Below are 23,269 nucleotides of genomic sequence, written 5' to 3' on the forward strand. Positions count from 1 at the left end.
GATTAAATGAATAAAGGTAAAACAATTAAACACTGTTGCTTTCAGAGAAAACTTTTTTTCAAGAAAGCTTTTTGATCAAAGAAGAAAATCCAGAATCTATAAAAGAATTGTATTTGATTATGTACATCAAAAAAAATGCCAAAACATGTTCAGAGTAAAAAAAAAAAGCCAAAATGCCAAAAACAAAAAATAAAGAAAAACTTGGTGTGGTGGGAATGTGTGTATTATAAGAGCAAGACTGCGCGAAGCAATAGGAACTTTTACTCATTCTTGATATAAATATAAAATGATACAGTCACTTTGGAAGGTAGTTTAGCAATTTCTTCCAAAGGTAAATATACTCTTACCTTATAATCCAATAATCGTGCTCCTTGATATTTACCCAAATGAACTGAAAACTTATGCCCACATAAAAACCTGCACATGGATGTTTATAACAGTTTTATTTATAATTGCTGAACTTTGGAAGCAACCAAGATGTCCTTCAGTAGATAAATGGATAAATAAACTGGTACCCAGACAAATATTATTCCTAAATAATATTTACTAAAAAGAAATGAGCTATCAAGCTATTAAAAGACATGGGTGAAATTTAGTGCATATTACTAAGTGAAAGAAGACAATTTGAAAAAACTACCTACCATATGATTCCAACTATATGACATTCTGGAAAAGTCAAAAATATGGAGATAGTAAGTACATCATTCTTTTCCAAAGGTTAGTGGAGAGAAAGAGAGAGCAATTCATATGCAGAGCAGAGAGGGTTATTTAGGATAGTGCAAATGCTCTGTATGACGCTATAATGGTGGATACATGTTATTATACATTTCTCCACACTCAGCATGTACAACACCAAGAGCAAGACATAATGTAGACTATGAACTCTGGATAACAATGGTGTATCAATGTAGGTTCAACAGTTGTAATAAATGTATTTTGTGGGTGGGGAATACTGATAATGGGAAGGCTATGCATGTGTGTGGGAGGGAGATTATGGGAAATGTCGGTACCTTCCTCTCAACTTTGCTGTGAACCTAAAGTTGCTCTAAAAACTTGTCTATTAAACAAACTGACACAGCAGATTTAAGGGTCCAAGAATCTTAAATTGAGAGTCTCTACAAACCACCTTGGAAAATAAAGATTTGCATTCATGTCATAACACAATAGAAGACAATAGAACTTTCAAGTGTTCTGAACAAATAACTGAACCATTTCTATTCTACATTCACCATAGCTGGCAAGGTTAATGCATCACTTACTAAGAAGTCAAAGTACTAAGAAAACTAAACTTGTTTTCTTTCCCTTCACAAGGAGCTAAAACTTTGAAACTTTCCTTTGAAATGGCAGAGACATGTGTCCAAACATGTTCATGGCATTCCTTACCTCACCATTTTACTAATCATTTGACTTTTCCCACTGTAAGTGATTGATTAGTTGATTGCATGATACAGCCTCACAGAAAGTGCTTCATTTCTCAGTGATGTGTTTTGTGAGGGGCAGAAGCTATACTTCTATACTGAAATCTAAGAAGTATACGTCTCCTGTGAAATCATAGAGAGTATGTCCTAGGAATTACCTCTGCCCTCTGCCACTGGGCTTGTAGTTTGCTTCCTTGCAGAGTGACCTACATTCACATGATGTTTTCTATTCCCTAAATGCTTGAGAAGCCTGCTTTTTACTTAGGCTGATGGAGTTGAGGAAACTACCACTCTTGATTTTCCTCTATGGTCACAGCTATTCTTAAATGTTAATAACATGTTAGGGACTGGATGTTACAGAGACCAATAAACCTTTGTGTACACACCTCAGGGAACTCATAGTCCAGTGGAGAAGAGGAAGAGGAAAACAGAAAAATAGAAATGAAAGTCTTAGGGGCTTTAAGGGATCTCTGGAAGTCCTGCTAGAATTTAGGAAGTCTTTGAAACTGTTGGGTCACCCTCGCATGACAAACTTGAGTTTCATAGTAAAAGACAGAGAGATCATTTCAAGGAGAAGACCATGTAGGCAATACTGCAAGCGTATGTTTGGGGAATTATAAGAGTTTTGATATAGGAAAGATAAGGAGTTGGTAGCAGCAAGAGGAATGTAGAAGTATAATAATTTCACTATTTAGGTGGCATGCATTGGCACAGATTTACCCATTGGTTAGGATTCTCATCGGTTCTAGTTGGACCTATGTCTCACTAGTTGTTAAATATTTTAAATCTCACCCCTGAGTATAATAGGAAATTATTGGCAGATCTGGCCATATTTTAAAGGGCCATGTATGCCAACTTAGAAATTTGAATATGAAAGAAAAAGAGAGTCAAGTAAGATTATTATGCAGAAGGATTACATAACTAAATTTTTAAAATAACTCAGGAAAATGGGGAAGATTAAAGAGAAAGGATAAACTTTTAATCTATGTCATCAGTTTGATATAGCAAATGAGAGGAATATAAATAATTTTATTAGAAAGATTAATATTTATAACTAAACACTGAATTATTTATTAAATTAGCATTTTTTTAACTTTAGATAAAATTAAATCACTCAGGATTGAATAAAGAGGTATTTCAAATGTATCGTATGTTTCAATTGCTTTGAACATTACGTTCCAGAATGCTAAAATAAAAATTTAAAGACTCCTTTGTTCTTGGTCGCCTCTCCATGATAAACATAGCACCCAGTCCTGTGCCTCTAACTCTGACCAAAATTCCTAGAACTGTCTGATCCCATAATCCAGCAGGGGCCTTCAAATCTCAAGGAGAATTGAAAAGAATGTGAAGTTTATGTGCAAACCACGACTATGCTGAATAAAATACTCAGGGTTCTAATATGTATGTAAGTAAGCAGAACTACCTCAACAGATGGGAATAAAACCCTTCTAGATCAGGGGTCAGCAAGGTTTCTTCTTTTCTTTTCTTTCTTTTCTTTTCTTTTTTCTTTTTTTTCTTTTTTTGGTGAAGGTGCATATAATAAATATTTTGGACTTTATAGGACACGTGGTCTTTGTTATACCACTCAGCTCTACCACAGTAGCATCAAAACAGCCATAGACCTTGTGTAAATGAGTGTGGTGTTTCCAACAAAACTATTTACAAAAACAGGAGGGGGATTTGACCTATGGACCAAAGTTAGCCACCTACTACTTTAGAATGATTTATCACAGTGTCCTCCAACTAATAGAAACATGTACATAAGATAGTCACTCCACCAAATTATATTAGTCTTCCAGAAAACAACGGAAGAATAAATGAACTTCATCTGGCTTCACCACAGAATAATATTCTACATTTGCTTTTGTTTCTTCACAGGTGTTTGATCAGTCCTCCTCCTCCTCCTCCTCCTCCTCCTCCTTCTTTAAATTTTCTTTAAATTCAAGTTAGTTAACATTTAGTATATTATTATTTTCAGGGGATAAAATTCAAAAGATTGATCACCCAGTGTCATTACATTCAGTAATGCTCACCACCTATAATGCTCACCACTCAATTACCCAATCTCCCCACTCACCTCCCCTAAGTTTGTTCCCTATAGTTAAGTGTCTCTTATGGTTTGCCTCCCTCTCTGTTTTTATCTTATTTTATTTTTCCTTCACTTTCCCTATGTTCATCACTTTTGTTTCTTAAATTACACATATGAGTGAAATCATACGGTATTTGTCTTTCTCTGACTTATTTAACTTAGCATTATATACTCCAGTTCTGTCCATTGTCATTGCAAATAGTAAGATTTCATTCTTTTCAATGGCTGAGTAATATTCCAATACACCAAATCTTCTTTATCTATTCATCAGTCAGTGGACATTTGGGCTCTTTCCATATTTTGACCATTATTGTTATTTTGATTTGTATTTCCCTGATAGTAAGTGATACTGAGTATTTTTTTAATGTGTCTATTGGCCATTTGTATGTCTCCTTTGGAAAAATGTCTGTTCATGTCTTTTGCCATTTATTGGCTGTATTTTTTGGGGTGTTGAGTTTAAGTTCTTCATAGATTGCAGATACCAAATCTTTATCTAGTCATTTGCAAATATCTTCTCCCATCCAGTAGGTTCCCTTTTAGTTTTGTTGTTTCCTTTGCTGTTCAGAAGCTTTTTATCCTGATGAAGTCCCAATAGTTCATTGTTGCTTTTGTTTCCCTTGCCTCCAGTGATTTGTCTAGTAAGAAGTTGCTCTGGCCAAGGTCAAAGAGATTGTTACCTGTGTTCTCCTCTGGATTTTGATAGATTCTTGTCTCACATATAGGTCTTTCATCCATTTTGAGTTTATTTTTGTGTATGTTGTAAGAAAGTGGTTCAGTTTTAATCTCCTACACGTTGCTGTCCAGTTTTCCCAACACCATTTATTGAAGAGACTGTCTTTTTGGCTATTCTATTCTGTCCATTGGCTATTCTTTCCTGCTTTGTTAAAAATTAGTTGACCATAGAATTATTTGTCCATTTCTGAGTTCTTGATTCTATTCCATTGGGCTATGTGACTGTTTTATTGCCAGTAACATGCTCTCTTGATGATTATAGCTTTGTAATACAGCTTGAAGTCTGGAATTGTGATGCCTCCAGCTTTGGTTTTCTTCTTCATCACTACTTTGGCTATTTGAGGTCTTTTCTGGTTCCACATAAATTATACGATTATTTGTTCCAGCTCTGTGAAAAATGCTGGTGCTATTTGATAGGGATTGCATTGAATGTGTACATTGCTTTGGGTAATATAGACATTTTAACAACATTTGTTCTCCCAGTCTATGAGCATGGAATGTTTTTCCATTTCTTTGTGTCTTCCTCAATTTCTTTCATACGTGTTCTATAGTTATCAGAGTACAGATCTTTTACCTCTTTGGTTAGGTTTATTCCTAGGTAACTTATGGTTTTTGGTGTAATTGTAAATGGGATCAATTCCTTGGATTTCTCTTTCTGCTGCTTTATTACTGGTGAACAGAAATGCAACAGATTCCTGTGCATTGATTTTATATCCTACAGCTGTGCCAAATTCTTTTATCAGTTCTAGCAATGTTTTAATGGAATCTTTTGAGTTTTCTACATAGAGTATCATGTCATCTGCAAAGAGTGAAAGTCTGACCTCTTCTTTGTCAATCTGGGTACTTAATTATTCTTATAAAGTAAACTTAAACTCTTCTATTTGCTGAAAACTAAATTTCATTGGGTTGTTTCCATAGAAAAATGGTAATGCAGACTGAAAAGTCTGCCTAATCATTGAATTCTTCTGGTTTACAGAATGTTGGATTGCTCTAGGTTTTATTTATCTTAAGAAGGAGGAAGTGGAGGGGAGATCTTTCTTTCACAATCCTCTTTAATTCCTATTTTTCTTTATTAAAGATTGTCTATTTTAATAATAGAAAAAATAAATTAATCTTTATGCCATAAGAATCAAGTTTATTACTGAAATTAAGAATTATCAATGATCTAAATAGTTTATCATGGTGGTCAAGGATATAGACTACCTTCTAATGCCCTCTCTGCCACTTACTGCGTGTGTGATCTTGAGCAAATTGCTTGCCTCTCTGTGCCTCAGCAATAAAATAAGGTTAATAATAACACTATTCAAATAGGATTGTTATGAAAAGTCAATAAATTAATACAGGAAAACCAACCACTCAGGGCAGTGCTTGTTACACAAAAAGCACCCCACAAAGAGCTATTATTATCATCCAATTATTTTAAATTTTACTTAAACATATTTTGCAAGTGCAATCCATCTTAAAACTACCGGAATCCTCTGAGATGCAGATGCCTGTAAAGCACAAGCCCTAGTACTGGAAGAGGACTTTGAAGTCATTTGTTGTTTTCATTGCTCACACAGGAACCTTTCTCTGTCCAATAACATCAAGGTCTTTTGTTCTCCTTCTGGGCATTTTCAGTTGCCAGATCCATAGCACCTTACAAAGCAACTGGTTTCATTTAAATTTCAGCTGCACATCTAATAAGCACAGTGATATTAATGAGACAGGTAATGTCTCTGAGCTCAGTGTCTTCATCTGTAAAGTCAAGTTAATATTCTTTATCTACTTCAGAAAGGATGGAGAAAGAAGAATATTTCTCACTCTTTGAATTTCACAAAGTAGCATTCCAGAGAGATTTCCACATTCCAGGAGAGAAAAGCATGGAAAGAAAGCACACAGTTTGTCTTTACCATCTCCCTCCCTTCCCCCTTGGAATGAGTGATTGGCTTGTCTGGTGAGGTGGAAACACCAGGTGTGACTCAGCCTCTTCTTTTTATGGAGCAGTCTGTCCTCTGAATCCAAGAGTCTTCCTTTGGTCATTCTGAAAGCCATCTTCTAAAGCAGGAAACTCTTGCTATTGTCCAGCTCTGCCTGTGACTCTAGGGTTGAGTGGCAGTGTTAGGAGGTTCATTTGGTCACAGATCAAAGACTTGGTCTCTAATTAACTGATATGTATGTTAATCTCCATGACTCATTCCCATTGGCTTTTAATTTGAGAACAGAGCTGTTGTTTAATCAACCTTTAAAACTCCAACAGTGAGAATTCATTACAATCCTTGATGAGAAAGTACGTATGCAAATGTTAAATCTGCTGTTATTTTAAGAGTATTTCTCTAGGATAGTATAGCCAGATCATTTTTTCCCTACTGCTTGTCACTGATGGAATAATATAAAATAAAGATAACCTATAAAACCACTTATTACCAGTGTAGTTTTCCTTGTTCTCCAACCTTTACTCATAATCTCTCAAATCACTGCTACTCCCAACTCCACAACACACACAATTTCTTCTTGCCTCCAAAATTATGAAGAATAGAGGGCTTATCAAGTGACTTTTATATTTTCAACCCTTTAAACATATCTACCTTGTTTTTAAAAAAAAATTATGTCCCACTTCTGGAGTTGACCTTCTCAGCTTGCTTCCTCCATCTATGCTTCAAATGTCACGCATTCCCACATATTAGGGGTTTTGCACAATTAATTGTTCTCCCTCATTTATTAAACTCCTTTATCCTACTTGAATCCTAAAATTAAACCTCTGTGACTGGCCTCTGTATGCAAAATACAAATCCTTATGAGTCATAAAAGAAAAAGTTTGGCATTGTCCAAAATGTCATAAAGTCAAAAGCAAATACCAAGAGGGAAAATATTTGCTATATATGTCAATGAACCACTTTCCTTAATCTATAAAGTACTTCTGTATAAATTAATAAGGAGAAATAAACAGAAAAAATTGACTAAGGCATGAAGCTTGGAGAAAATATAAATATATCACTTATTCATACATGAAAAATATAGAATCTCACTCAATACTAAGAAGTACAAATTAAAATATTATAATGCCAGTTTTCCCTTATACAATTAGCAAGTACCGAATAATTTATTAATACTGTGTATAAATACATATATAAATATGTAAATGCTTTTCACTGTATAGCTTTGTTCATTGTTAACATTTTTTCATGATCATAATTACATTTTTGGGGAAAAAAAAACCTGACTGTATTAAAAACCTGTCTCCTGATCTCATTTTTCCTCAAGAGATAGTCTTATCATTCTCCATTCTCCTTTTTTAAAATTAGTTTAACTTCACAAAACAGCAGCTTATATGTCATGGGTTCATTTTCTCACCTCCTTACATCTTAGCTACTTCATTCAGAATCTAATTTAATCTCTCCATTTGTGCATGTCTTGCTAAATCACCAATTAATAAATATACCTCAATAAATCTAAAGGTCCTCTCAGTATTATTTTCACTTGCTCTAGAATTACTTGACACTGGTGGCCCCTCCTTTAGACATTCTCCTCCACTGGCTGAGATGACAGAACATATTCTGCATTTTCCTCCTCCATCTCTGGATTTGCCTTCTCCCTATCACCTTTTCATAGTTCATCCTTTTTCCAATCATTACATTCTGAGATCCCTTTCAAAGCCACATTCTTAGACTTCCTCCACTTGAATTCTACATACTCATGCCTTCTGTTCATAAATCTAAACTACTCAGATGGTTCACTCATTTTTATTTACAGCCTGTATATCTCTTTTGAGCCACAGACTCATATATTCTCCTGATTTCTTGGCTATATTTATGTTTGAAACATACAACAGGTCATTTTAATCAAAACTGAACTCATGATCTATTCTCTACTTCACACCTGATTCTTTTCCAACTCTCTTCACTTCAGTAAAGTTATCATCATTCATCTTGTTATAAAACACAAGAATCTTACGAGTTACTCTTGACATCTTTCCCATGCTCATCTACAATATCCAATGTGCCCAATAGCTCCTGTTGATTTTTTTTCAACTTATGGAGTTGTACATAATACACAAAAAAATCCATATATTCAATGTATACATGTTGATGAGTTTGGACATATGCATATATCCTGTTACTATCATAACAAAAACATAAGCACATTTTAATTAGTAAGTGGCTCTTGATCTGAGACTTAGTCCATCATCATATCATATTTTTTAAAGATTTTATTTATTTATTCATGAGAGACACAAAGAGAGAGAGAGAGAGAGAGGCAGAGACACAGGCAGAGGGAGAAGCAGCCTCCACACAGGGAACCTGATGTGGGACTTGATCCTGGGACTCCAGGACCACGCCCTGGGCCGAAGGCTAAACCACTGAGCCACCCAGGGATCATCATCATATCATTTTTGTTAGGGATACTGGTTCATCTGTAACTACCCTATTTTTTCTAATCCACAACCCATACCCAAGTTATCTTTTGAAATATAACACCTATCATATTCTTATCCTCACAAAAAAAGAGGATTCTCTAATAATGGGATAAAAATCAAAATACCACAAAGCTGAAAACATGGTCTCCTAGGCATCTCTCCAAACTTCTTCACACAAGTTCCTCTTATCCTTTTGCTCAACCCTCATGATTCAGAGAGTTTTACATATAACCTGAGGCAGATACACCTAGACAATTGCTTTTTTATGGACTGAACATCATATGTTGTTGCATCATATGCAACTAGTCTGGCCTTTCCAACTCATGTAGATAAACAGAAAACTGCAGGCAAAGTGGAGCATAGTTTGGCTGGCTTTATTTGCACTACAAATTAATCACTATAGTTTCAATAACTTTCAAGGCATTTTACTAAGTGTATTTAACCTTCAAAGGGTAACCTAAAACAAAAACAGCAATAAAGTGAAATTAAATGGAGCTTATCCTAAGTGTAGAAAAATTTATGTTGCTAAGACTTCTTTGTGATACTTAGAATGGCCACTAGAATAAGAAACTGCAGTAATCTCGCCCAGTCATTTAACTTCTGAGTCTCAATCCTCTCCCGTACAAAAATGGCGTCATTATTACCAAACTCAAAGGTATCTAAAAGTTGACATATTAAGCATTGCTTACAACATTAATCTCTCTCTCTCTCTCTCTCTCTCTCTCTCGTCCTCCCATCTCCCATCTCCTCTCATAATTTCCTCTCCTTCTCTTTCCTTCTCCCCTTGTCTTCTGACACATAACAGCAACTCAATGAAAATAAGTTTTGGTTTTGTTTCTTATTATGATTAAAAGACACTGACTGGCCCATTGGAAGACAAGTATACTTATTTTAAAAGGGGCTTTAATTTAGAATGAATACTCTGATAATATGCAAGGATGAAGACTAATGTCTACCTCTGAATAATACTTTTATAATAATTTTAGCAGAACAATTGTTTGTAATTCTATCCATAAAGTTATTTCTTAGAATAAGCTCTTGTCCCTTCCATTTTGAATAATACTGATGAAGAGTAACCTTCTGACAAGAAATACTGGTTATAATTCCCAAATAGTTTTGTAATTTAAGTACATTTCCTCTTGCAGCATGGTAATAATCATCACATTGAAGGACAGAGATTCTTAATTCAAATAGATACACGGTTTTAGTTAATTATAGACAAGATAAAAAACAATCTTTAGCTAATTTGCTAAAAGTTGGTCCTTGTTTCCAAGTTCATATTTATGTTTAAACTTGTAAATAATATAACTCAAATGATATTTTCTCAGGCCAAGAACTAGAACACGATATCCATTCTAGAAAAATTAGCTCCTTTAGAAATGTTATTACTGTTCACATTATTGATCCCATTCTGCTGTCAAGGCCAAAGTGTTTAGCAAGACTATTTCAGGGACCTAGACAGGACATTTTTATTGGTAATAAGACAACAGATTACCCTGAGTTCAAATGAGAAGACCCAGTGGCCAGGTCTATATCACTCTAACATTGTTCTGATGTGCAGCACAGATGGTGAGATATGTTGATGGATGAGGTCATCTCAGCAGCAGAGTTATCTTACTAGTCTCACCATATATTTCAGTTGATTGACCTACTAAACATGGCTGTCCCAAAGCAACTGGACATATTTATAACTATGGCTGTTAAATGGGACCCTCTAGGAAGTTCTGAATATAGGTTCCCCTCTCATAGCCTTGACTTCTAATTTCTTTTTTTCCCTTTCCTTTCCTTTTTTCTTTTACTTTTTCTTTTTTCTGAGAGAGAGAGAGAGAGAGAGAGAGAGAGAGAGAGAGAGAGAGAGAATGAATGAGAGCAAGCAGGAATGTGTGTGTGAGTAGTGGAGAGAGAGTGAGGGAGGAATCTTAAGCAGGCTCCACACCCAGCACACAGCCAGATGTGGGGCTCAGTCTCATGAGATCATGACCTGAGCTGAAATCAAGAGTCAGACACTAAACGGACTGAGCCACCAAGGTGCCCCTTGACTTCTAGTTTCTAAGAACCATATTAAGTTGGGCCTAAGTTGGGTAGGGGAAGGAAGGAGCATAAAGGAAGACTGGAAGAATATATGCAACAAAATAATCTCAAAGTATTAAGAGCACAGCATAGAGAATATAGTCAATGATATTGCAATAGCACTATATGGTGACAGATGGTAGGTATACCTCGAGTGAGCATAATGTAACCCACAGAAATACTAAATCACTAAGTTGTACACCTGAAACTAATGTAACATTGTATGTCAACTATAGGAGTTATAGGGTGATTGAATTTTGTAGAAAGGAGCATTAAAATAAAAATGCTATCTTAAATTTTAATGATCTAGGGTATTTTCTTTATATACTCAATATTTGTGAAGAACTGGGAGTTTGCTATCAGACAACTTCTTTGCTGTTTCTATTTTACAGGAGACAGTCTAGTAGAGAAAAGCACTGGATTAGGTCTACAGTAGTTGGGCTCTTATCTGACCTTAACCACATTTTCTAAACTTTTGGGGTATCAGTTTCCTCACTTGTAAAATGAGAGTGAGTAGATGTGCTAAATTCTCTCTTAAAACTATTATTTTTTTGCCTTTCTGCTCACTATCCTAGACTTCCACTCTTATGAATAGGAATGCCTAAAATTTACTGAAAAGTAACAGAACATAGTGCTGAATGCTCAGTCTCTAGAATTACACACTTATATTTGTTTTGAACACATATATCTATATGGCCTTCTAGTTTTCAATATAAATTGAATCTTAGGGGATCCATGGGTGGCTTGGTGGTTCAGCGCCTGCCTTTGGCCCAGGGCGTGATCCTGGAGTCCCGGGATCGAGTCCTGCGTCAGGCTCCCGGCATGGAGCCTGCTTCTCCCTCTGCCTGTGTCTCTGCCTCTCTCTCTCTCTCTCTCTCTCTCTCTCTCTCTGCCTCTCTCTCTCTCTCTCTCTCTCATGAATAAATAAATAAAATCTTTAAAATAAATAAATAAATTGAGTCTTAGAGTCCTTGTCTATAAAATGGAGATGATAATAGTACTCAACATGAAGTTGTTCTTTGATTTTTTTCATATCACTCGCTACCTTTTAATTTACCATCTGTAAGATCCATAAAGGTAGCAAGTATTGTCTGTTTTATTCATTGATGTATCCCAAGTATCTTAACATATAGTAGCTAGTCAATATCTATCAAATGAAAACATGAAATAATGTGTATACAGAGCTTAGTGTAGTAACTAGCACAAAGCATTTGATAAATGATCCAATCATTAATGGTCTTGATAAATGGTTAATATTCATTTCACCATGAACAAGTAGAAATGGAAGAGGTAGGAATGTTTCAAAGAGAAGATGAAGGGGACTAATGACCATGCTGTTACCAAATATCTGCAAGACTACCACAAATTACTTTCAAAAACAAGAATATGAGCCAAGAGGTGGAAACTACAGGGAGATATTTTTTTTCTAATCAGGAGTGAGAAAGATTTTCTAACAAAACTCTTCTAAGATGAAATGAACTGGTGCTCAAGTAAATGTTGAATTATTATTAGCCAATCAAATGAAGGAATTAAGAAATGTAATTAAAGGTTACGTCTACTATTACACAAATCAAAAGATGTGGAGAGAACTTCTTATAAATAGCATATACAAAATAAACTTTAAAATATATGAAATAGGGGATCCTGGCTGGTTTAGTCAGTAAAGCGTATGACTGTTGATCTTGGGGTTGTAAATTTGAAGCCCATGATGGGTATAGAGTTCACTTAAAATCTTAATTTATATATATATATATATATATATATATATATATATATATATATATCATTATAAAAATTATATATAAACATATATATATATAATATTGAATTTTGGCCTTGTGGTGCTGCTGGCAATAAAAATATAGATGGAAAGTAGTAAATATAGTGAATACCTACATATTTCCCTTATATACATGTAATCAAAAAACATTTACTTGTTATCAAACTCCAATAAAAAATATACAAAAAACCCCACATTTACCTGTTAACAAATCATATGGTTGAAAAACAAATGCAGCTGATTTGTCTTATTAATGTTGGCAATGCAGCAGGTAGGAGCTACAGAATCTCTTATACTCTACTGGAAAAACAGGACTGTTAAAAGCCGGCTTCTTTCTTTCCTATTCTTTTTATCCCAGTGCTAACACTGCACTTTGGAATTTAATACCAGAGCGGGAGTGCTCCTGGGTTGTATGAAACTAACTGGTGCCTCACTTTTTCTTTCTTTTTTTTTTCCACTCTTTCCAACTAGGGATGATTTTAGACAAAATGTATGACATCAGTGAAAAAGGAATCTCACTCAATATCATTTTTATGAAGGATAGTTGGCCTCATACTAAAATAGTCCCATCAATTTACTGCCATCAGGTCAGACAGAAAAGCATTAGGTACATAAAGTGGCTGTCATAAAATGTAGTCAGACAGGAGCCAAGTCTGATCACAGAAGGTCAGTTAGGCATTTAGAAAATAAAGGAAGCATGTTTTCTTTAACGAGCCATCAAAAGTTAATAACAAGTGAGTTAGCTTTCTATTTTGGACAGAAATATTGTGAAAGATGCAAGGGTTCTGAAGGTTTTCTCTATTTTTTTCAATTGGCTGCCTACCAGGACAAGATATGCAATAACAAAACTTTTCAAAGTTATAGAATAGTGAACTACATTCTCATGGTCAAACTATGGGGTCATTTTATGAATTGTGATGCTTAATATCATATGATGACTTACTGGACCATGGGGTGCCCAGATATTTGGCTAGACATTATTCTGAGTATGTCTATGAGGGTGCTTCTGGATGACATTAACATTTGCATCAATACACTAAGTAACGAAGATTGCTTTTCCTAAGGTGGGTGGGTCTCATCTAATCTGTTGAAGACCTGAGTAGGACAGAAAAGACTGAGTAAGAGAAAATTCTTCCTACATGAGTGCTTGAGCTGGGACATTGGTCTTTTCTGGCCTTCAGACTTGAACTTAAACATTGGCTCTTTCTAGGCCTCAAACCTGCCAGTGTTCAGATCAGAACTATACCATTGGCTCCTCTAGGTGTATCTCTTTCATCTCACTTTCTCTCTCTCTCTCTCTCTCTCTCTCTCTCTCTCTCTCTCTCTCTCTCTCTCCCTCCCTCCCTCCCTCCCTCCCTCTCTTTCCATACACACACACACACACACACACAAACATATCATTATATTGGTTTCTCTAGAAAACTCTAATATACTGATTCAACAGCATCAGGAGGGAATGAGCTGAGTTGTGCCAATCAAGTAGATTATCCAGATAATTAAAGTCAATCCCAGTAGAACTTAATGTTTTAGGAACTTGTCTGGTAACAGTGTAAAACTCAAAATTCTATGATTCTCTATTACAACACAAATTCATTTAGCCATTCTCAAAATCAATTTCACAAGCAACAGAAAAAAAGTCTGAAAAACATTTACCTCCCAAGGAAATTACAAAATGATCCAAGTATCTAAGAACCCATCTCATTTCCTTACAGTCACTTTTTTTTTAAGACTTAAGTACTCATCTTCATGTGTTGATTCCTGTTATCAGTAATCAGCACATAGCATATCCACTTCTTTTCTATGATTATCTCTAGGCTCTGGTGCTTTATGATATTTAAGTTCTACTTCTACCACACGCATTAAGTTTCCAAAACATCTGTCCTCATGCACCAGAAGATACCCTTGGTGTTGCCAAATTCCTGGCATTACCTTCATGTGAATTTTCTCATTGTCACTCACCTGCCCAGAAGCAGAAATTCGCCTGCTAGACCCAGGCGCCTCATGGCCATCAGCAGACCTCTCACTGTCATGCCCTCACAGAAGCAGGCCACCACCCGGGCCTTGGGCAAGTGACTCCTGAGCTTCTTCAGCAGCTTATCGAAGCTCTGTTCCCCTGCATTGCTGTAGATTTTGTAAGAGTGAGCGATGCAAATTCCTTCCTTGGCTGACATATCTTTGAAAGCTTCCATCCCACTCTCTCCATAGTTCCCTGTGTAAAAACAGATAAGCAGAGAGGTAGTGAGATGGCAGTGCTGGATACGCTGGGTCCAGTTAGAATGCAGAAGCACTGGGAACACGAAGGTGACTTGGTACTGTTGAACTTGGAGCCTGAAGACCTGAATGAGGTTTGGCTCTTTCAATGACTTGTTCATTTTGGGCAATTTACAATGAAACTACATTATACGTATGCATTGAACTCTAAATTTTGTTAGAGAGAGAGAGAGAGAGAACAGCATAAAAAGCAGAAGCAATTAAGCTCCCCTTTTGACTTAAAAAGTTCACACTCTAGTGTGAGATGATGAAAGATATTTGTCTGCTGTACTTTCATCTGTCTCATTTCCTTTTGGTTCTTATTGTATGACTCTTATTCCACTGGCTCAGATTCTTGTGTTTAAAGACACAATACATACACTTACATGGTATAGATGTTGTTGTGCAGATAGCATATAGAACATTATGATTTTATAGAATATTATGCATATTATATTCTATTAGCAATCATAAGATTTTGTGGCTTTATCCCAACCAAAAATTCCACATCCTTGCTTGAGATTTGAGTCTTGTCAGAGGTAAATGTATAAGCTTATGAAAAACATTTGAAGTTTCATTCTGTATAACCATAGGGAGGTTAGTGATTTGGGGGAATAATTCCAAAGCCCTGTGCAAATGTGAAGGGCTAAGGACTGATGGTGGTCCTTTAAATTGATGGAATGTGGTGATCAATAGTGACAATCAACTATTGTCAATGACAATTGACAATGCCAGGCAGTATACCAAAAACTTTATAGATGTGACCTCACTTAATTCTCACAAGAATATAGTGAGACATTATGACTTTCTTTCTGCAGATAAGAAAACAGATGAGGCAGTTAGGTTTACACTTGCCCAACGTTACATACCCAGTAGGTGGAATTTTGTATTACATTATCAGATCAAAGAGAGTGGATTCTGCTCCCTTCACTTGTCCATGGCTGACTTTTAGAAAACTTAGAAGCCCAATTATATCTACATTTCTTTTTCCAATTTAAAGGTCATGATACTTCAATTTTAGGTATTTTTAGAGCCTTAAAAGGCTCTAAATTATACTAGGCTCAGTGTTTTGAGTTTACAAAAGATTAGCTGGGTAAGGGGGAATGATTTACAGAATACAGGAGCCTATTACAAGACAAGCAAGTGGTAACCGGCTTCACAATCAACTAGACCTAGGAATAGAAATTTCATCAAGAGGAGAGATCCCAAATGAATAAGGAAGTACAAGGCATTCGATTGCCTTAGTTTCACTATATGACTATAATAGAGATCACTTAAAAATAAGTATACCTGTATAACATTTTGATTTTTGAAAAGTCAATTCATATAAATTAGCTCACAGCTCCTTACGCCAACTCTGAGACATGAAATATTTTCCACTCACAACTGATAAAACTGAAGTTCACTTTTAGTAAGTGGCATATAACTTATCACTGCTAATCCTGTGTATGTTCCACTATAGCACAGGTATCTTGCTGCATAACGAGATCCTTAGCCTTTGAGAGTTGATTTTTGTGTAATTTTATCTTTAAGAAAACGGTAATGGGCAAAGCAGAGCAGGATAGCTTAAGTTCTAGCCAAAGAAACTGGTTGGCCAGCTGCATCTTTCCTTTTTCTCCAGAAATAAAATAAGAAGAAGCCTCTATGGTGATGGCAAATGGGCAATGTAGTTATTTTGCAATTAACCAAGTTTAAAGGATCCTCTCTGAAAAATGTGCCTAGGGGCCTAAATTACTAGTTTTATACTAATCTGAGTAATCTATTATTCTCTGATTTATTTTTAGCCAACTCTATTTTTCAACAGACTGTCTTGTACTTAATGCTTTCATTAGTGCTGGGGTATTTGCATAAATAATTTGAGAGTAGGTACACAGTGAATGTTATGGCAATAATAATAGTTCTCAATATATTCACAGTTAAATAAGAAAAAATACCTGACAAATTCATAATCTTTAGCATCTCTCCCAACAACTTAAACTTATTTTCATTTATAGAGTAAATTATATGGAAGTAGCTTGTAATAGGGAATTTTGTTGTTAGATCTGAGTTCTAATTCAGCTTGGAAAGTCTCTCTAAATCTAGCTTTTTCACTTGAAAATCAGACATAACACTGCCTAATATGTATTTTGCATATCATATATGTTAAACATTATATCTAGTTTAACATTATAATAAATGATTATAATTATTATAATATATTTTATAATTAGTTACATGTAACTAACATTCTATATAACATGTAATAAACATATAATTATAATATACATTATAAAACAATACATATATTAACTATATAAAATATCTGATAGATAGGCTGTACCCAATTAATTGCACTTATTGGTATTATTGAATGTTTTAGGTATAGTTGAGCTGCTCTCTCCTGGACCATCTAAAATAAATAATGGAGCAAATGACATTAATACTGAATATTGGATTAAAGAATGAACTTAAACTAGTTGGGGAAAATTATTTTCTCAGAGCAAAACCCAGGTAGTACTCTTTAAAATTAAAATAGGAAATAGTTTTAATATATGTGTGACATAAAAGTTCTGCAGAATAATTTTGATTTAGTAAAAGCCATTATATGTTGGGAATTAAAAATGGGAGTATGTATTCCATATATTTCAATAAAAATTGGGAAGCCTGAAGTGTTTAGATTTTCAGTAGTTGATATAAAGACTGTATTCTGGAATTATTTAAAAATAAAGGAGAAGCTATTAAAAAGTTCCTAAGCTTCTCACAGGAAATGAAATAGATTTCAAGCAATGTATAGGATGAGAAAAAGCTGAGGAAAGAAAGATTTATTTTTTTCTGATAGGGAGACAAAAATGATAGAGAATGGAAGATATGGTGTAATATATGAAACTAACTTGCGGCTTTATTTTAAGCAACTGGTAAAACCAGGAAGGAATTCCACCAGACAATCTCTTTTAAATAGCAGAGGGCTGGTGATTTGGGATTATGAGAAGAAAATGTAATCAAGGCTTCACTGGACTCAGCTCACACTACTCTGCAATAATGCAAATGCCAATTACTGATTTTCAACTTTATGAATCCACTTAGGGACAAAGGAAAAAACTCATTATGCAACAGAAATAAATCTTATCAACCTTTACAAAAAAAATTAAAGGAAAAGATGATAAGTTGAGAGAAGTAGGGAGAGCTGGGGTGTTGAAATCCTTCATGCACAATTTGGAAGTCAAGATACATAAAAAACAAAAGAGAGATGAGTTATTTGAATCTAAAGAAAATAGGTGACAAATCTAAAATAGAATTATACTTAAGAGAAGATACATGAATTAGGAGATGTTTATTGTCTATAAATTAAAAAGTAGGCCTTAAAAAAGGCATATATTCCTAAGAAATAAAAACGGTCTCTGAAGTGTACATTTTACCCTTGAGCCCTCTGTAATATTAGATTTTTAAACATATGGAAGTACAAGTTTGAATTAAAAAATTTAATAACATACTTAAAAGTAATTGAAATTGGAAAGTAGATTTGGGCAATTTTAAATAGTTGCTTTAACTAGTGCTATTTGACCTATATCATCTCAGTGGAGATCTGGAAGTATCTGCATCCATCTGGGCCTACAACATACACATTGAAAACAAGACCGGCCAAAGAATAACTTTAAATACTTTAAATATTTCTCCTAACCTACGGGAGATCATTTATTTGAACTTTATGATTAAAGGCATTGAACAATCTTCTAGTATATAATATATAATCGAAGGTAATTGCTCTTTCAGATGGTACCAATTCAGTATCAGTAACAACCATGTTACTGTGGCATCAACGTACTTTCAGGTAAAGGTAATAAAGTATAGGAACATAGATAGGATACGTATATATATCTAGTAAATGAGAGGTTTTTCTAGTAAAATATACATTCAAAATATGGTTCAAATTTATGAATTTTGTGTGTGTTGGGGAAAACAATCATAAGAAGCAAAATTAAATTAATAGAATTATACTAAACAGACTCATATTTTTCTTTTCTTGACATTTGTTTCTTTTTTTTTTCTTTTTCTCTATGAGGCCATCATTATTCCTTCCATTGAAGCTTATGTGATCACGTATAAGCTCTTACCATCTCCTATCTTTCATTTATTCAAAACCTTACCAAACATTATGTTTGGGGGTCTTATTTCTTACTATGTTCTTCCATATGTCCCTTGGATGCTTCATGCATTCCCAGTTATTTACTTTTATTCATGATGCTCTTTCTACCTGGAATACCCTCTCCCCATGTCTTTTGTTGAAATCTTACCCATTCTTCTGTTCCAACTCAACTGCCCAGACTGTAAACTTATTTAGGATGTAGGCCACATCTCCATAGCACCACCAAGCAAATGGTTGTGAAACTAAACGGACCTACTCCACCATGCTTTTCAAGGATCTCCCTATAAGAAATAGTGTAATCTATTCATTTAATAGATATTTATGAATTAAGTACAGATATAATACTAGGCTTATTGTAGACTCTAGATATTTACATATTTTAGCTATTGACCTATTTTATAATGCTGAAGAGAGTAATTTTTTTTACTTGTAATTGTTAGAGAAGTTTATAATTGTGTTATGACAAGGCTGATCACACTAATGATTTTTTGATATTGAGAATTTTGTTAAAAATCTAACCTAAGATATTAACATTTTTTTTCCTTAGGAAAATATAGCCCACTTCATGTATGTGTTTTATTATGAGATTTCTTTTTTTTTAAGATTTTATTTATTTTTTCAGGAGAGACACACACAGAGAGACACAGAGAGAGAGGCAGAGACACAGGCAGAGGGAGAAGCTGGTTCCATGCTGGGAGCCTGATGCGGGACTGGATTCAGGGTCCCCAGGACCACACCCTGGGCTGAAGGTGGCACTAAACTGCTGAGCCACTTGGGCTGCCCTATTATGAGATTTCTAAGGAGGTTTCCTCCAGTCAGATAATGAGTTATGGTGCTAATTAGGTATTATAGCATATCAGGCTCAACTTAAAATATATATCCTGTATTCTACATTATGTACATATATTTATATGTTACATGCTGTATACATTTTTGATATTTTATATATCCTATTTTCAAACACTGTAAGCCCCTTGAGGGTAGTAAATTCATTTAAAATACCACCATATAATAAGAACTAAGGTTCTTGAACAGAAAAGGTGATACAGAAGATAGATAAAGAGTAAAATTTTAGAAAAGTACATTTATTTGTTTAAATATGACCATCAGGGGATCCCTGGGTGGCTCAGCGATTTAGCACCTGCCTTTGGCCCAGGGAGCGATCTTGGAGGAAATTTTAATTCACTTTAAGTATTAAGCAAATATTAGAATTATTTTTCCCCTTTTGGACCAGATGATCATTTTCCAAAAAGGAAATGAATATTCTCAATATAAACAGTAATTTAAAAATACATTCCGGGCAGCCCGGGTGGCTCAGCAGTTTAGCACTGCCATCAGCCCAGGGCCTGATCCTGGGGACCCGGGATCAAGTCCCAAGTCAGGCTTCCTGCATGGAGCCTGCTTCTCCCTCTGCCTGTGTTTCTGCCTCTCTGTCTCTCTCTCTCATAAATAAATAAAATCTTTAAAAAAAATGTCTTCTCATTATATCCATCTATGCAATGAGTATACCAATTTCAAGCTCTATACTGTACTCATTTATGTTTGTTTCCTATTACTACACAGCCAACTTGTTCAAAGTAGGTATTTACATCTTCTCAACAAAAACAATGTATGTATATATTTTTGTTCAATGAAAAGAAAGAAGGATGGTAACTGTCCCAAAGAATATTCCTAAATAGGCCCATAGAACTGAGATTTAGATATTTGAGATGTTGAAGATATTATTAATGGAAAGATTTTAAAGCTTAAAGGATTGGAATACATAAAACATTTTTATCATCTACCATGAACCCTCATCATGGTTCCATGAATTATTATAAATGAATGACTCTGTTATAAAAACCTTAGCCAACAAACAGATTTCTAAGTTTGGGCCAATTATTTCAAATTCTACCGTAGAGTCTTTCTATGCCATGACCCATATAGCACAGCGTTCAATTTGAGATAGGACATTATTAGATCTCATCCAGAGTGTTTTATTATTGAAAGTACTAGAAGGATCTTATTTAGAAAAATCACTTTAGGCATTACTCTAGGCATGGATTATGTAAGTAACTTTTAAGCAATACTCCAATAGTGAACTCAGCAGAAAAAAAAACAGCTAGTGTAACATAACTCAGTAACTTGGATTTTAAACTATACATATAAAATATTATTTATGGGAATACAAGTGAGGGCTATTGAATTTTGTCAGAAGAGTGTGCACCAAGCAGTTGCTGAGTAGTACACTATATTGGTGAACTTTTCTACTCTCTAACAGGGAAAAATGGCTAGAAAAAGAAGTTTGATCTTAACAGCAAAGATACAAGTTGACCATACAAATCCATACATGGCAGAGGACATGAAATCAAATTAATGAAAGAAAAATACACAGGAGTTATAGCTGTCACACATGTCAAGTACAATAATTCTGAGTACCATCTTTGGTTCTGTACTATAGGTTGCTGGGCCTTAGAATCAAAAGTTATGAGATATACTCCCTCCAGGAACTGTAGTCCATATAACTGGGTTGAGATAACTGAAATAGACAAAACTGAAAGGGAACCAAATTTAGAAAAAAAACAAGTTTTCAAATTTATTTTTAAATATCTTTGAAATAGCTAAGTAGGAATGCCAAATAGAAAACTGAATAAGGACATTCTGGCTCAGAGAACAGAAGTCTAAATTGGAACTATTTGGATCATCAGAATATGGACAGCAACAGTAAGAGATAAAATTGTAGGATATGAAGAGAAGAGGCCTCTGATTATATCCTAAAGAATTCAAATATTTATGCATCATTTGAGGAGAAATAGTTGACATAAACATGAAGAAGAAGAAAGCAAGACAATGTATTGTCATGGGAACCAAGATAACAAAATGCTTTTTATTTCCTTTTGTACATTAACTGTGTGAATAGTAAAGTAAGATGCATGGTGAAAAAATTCACTGATTTTGGCTACATAGAAGACATATAGAAGCAGGTTGTGTGTGAATGAGAGTAAGAGAATGAACACAGTATATTTATACACAACATTTGGAGACAGTTGGCAGTGAAGAAAACAAAGAGGTATGGTGATAATTGGAAGAGAATGTGGAAATCAAAGAAGTTTTATTTTTCGATAGGGGTACCTTAAGTGAAGGCGTTACCCCAAGACATGGGGCATAGCAAGCACTCAATATATGATAGTTTTTATCATCATCATCGTCATCATCATCATCCATCTAGATCTTGTGGAATTAACTGGTAAAAGTTTAATAATATTATTACTGATCACTTCAAATACTATTAATAATTTATTAATCATTATTTAAACCAACCAAACCTATCAGGTAGCTAGTATTTCCCACATTATAAATAAGTGTTTATGCTGACAGAATTTGCCCAAATAACTGATAGCTTCATCTGTCAAATTTCAAAGCCTATGCTCTCTTCCTACTGTATATTATGCCCTAAAAGCATTGAGTGAGAATTGGTCATTTAATTCTGTGGTTCTTCCAAAAGCATTTACCTACCACTAAATGTTTCATTTGAAACCAATGCCTGATATTACTGAATAGAATTCATCTCAGCAAACATACATTATCTAACAAGTACGTTTTTTGCCTAATTACTACAATTTAATAGGCATATATAGTTTTAGCATTAAAGGATCCGATCTACATCATTGCTGAGAATTGGTATTTAAATATCAAAGCCTTCCCACAAAATATACAATGTTTAATTATAGCTATTCTATAGAAAAATGACTGTAATAAGAGGGAACTTTTGGAAATAGATGTGCCATATCATCTGTCATTTGTTACTTAACTAAATCTTTACTGGAAAGGGAATCCTTGATGGAACTTCAGAGGGACAGAAGGAAGAGAAAAAACTAATTTTGCTATCAAAAAGTCTGCAGTGCTTTAATTATTTCCTTGTTAACATAGCTTATATTGAGATTTGTAAAATGAAAAAAAATCACTATTAATTTTCTGAAAAATAATGGAGCTGTTGACTCCTTTCTTTTTCTGGGTATTCCTTCTAGAGGAAAATAAAAAGTTGAAACATAAGCTGTGACCCAGATTCCTGCTCTAACCTCCAGAATTCAACTTCCTTCTTTCTTTGTAAGCTGTCAACTTCACAGCTAAAGCCTGCAGTGCATGTCTCATTAAGAGTGATTCTATTTCCACAGAAAGGACAAACCTCTATATAGAACTGTGTGTCAATGGGTCGGGTGGGTTGGTGAGTTATTCATTTTGCCTGTTTTAGCTGGCAAGTCACCTCTGATCCTGGATTCTAACTGGATCTAATGACAACCCGGAAATTCCCCCATCTCAGTTAAAGGCAGAAAATCTCTGCAGCACAGCCAAAGCTGTTCAAGCTTGACAGACTTTGCTGAAAAGAAGTAACTTCTCTGACAGCAGCTCCCTGGCCTGCCACTACCTTCTC

The 23,269-nt window shown here is 34.7% G+C and overlaps 1 protein-coding gene across 5 annotated transcripts in view; it reads right to left on the bottom strand.

Annotated features, from left to right (window-relative positions):
- The window catches only part of GRM5 (glutamate metabotropic receptor 5), a 504,061-nt gene that overhangs the window by 300,004 nt on the left and 180,788 nt on the right, over positions 1–23,269 (bottom strand). For all 5 annotated transcript variants that reach the window (XM_055320784.1, XM_055320785.1, XM_055320783.1 and 2 more), the window contains exon 2: positions 14,445–14,694. In XM_055320784.1, the coding sequence (XP_055176759.1) occupies positions 14,445–14,694 (250 nt within the window). The remainder of the gene's footprint in view (positions 1–14,444; positions 14,695–23,269) is intronic.

The sequence above is a fragment of the Nyctereutes procyonoides genome, unplaced genomic scaffold (genome assembly GCF_905146905.1).
Source record: "Nyctereutes procyonoides isolate TBG_1078 unplaced genomic scaffold, NYPRO_anot_genome, whole genome shotgun sequence".
NCBI classification, from domain to species: Eukaryota; Metazoa; Chordata; class Mammalia; order Carnivora; family Canidae; genus Nyctereutes; species Nyctereutes procyonoides.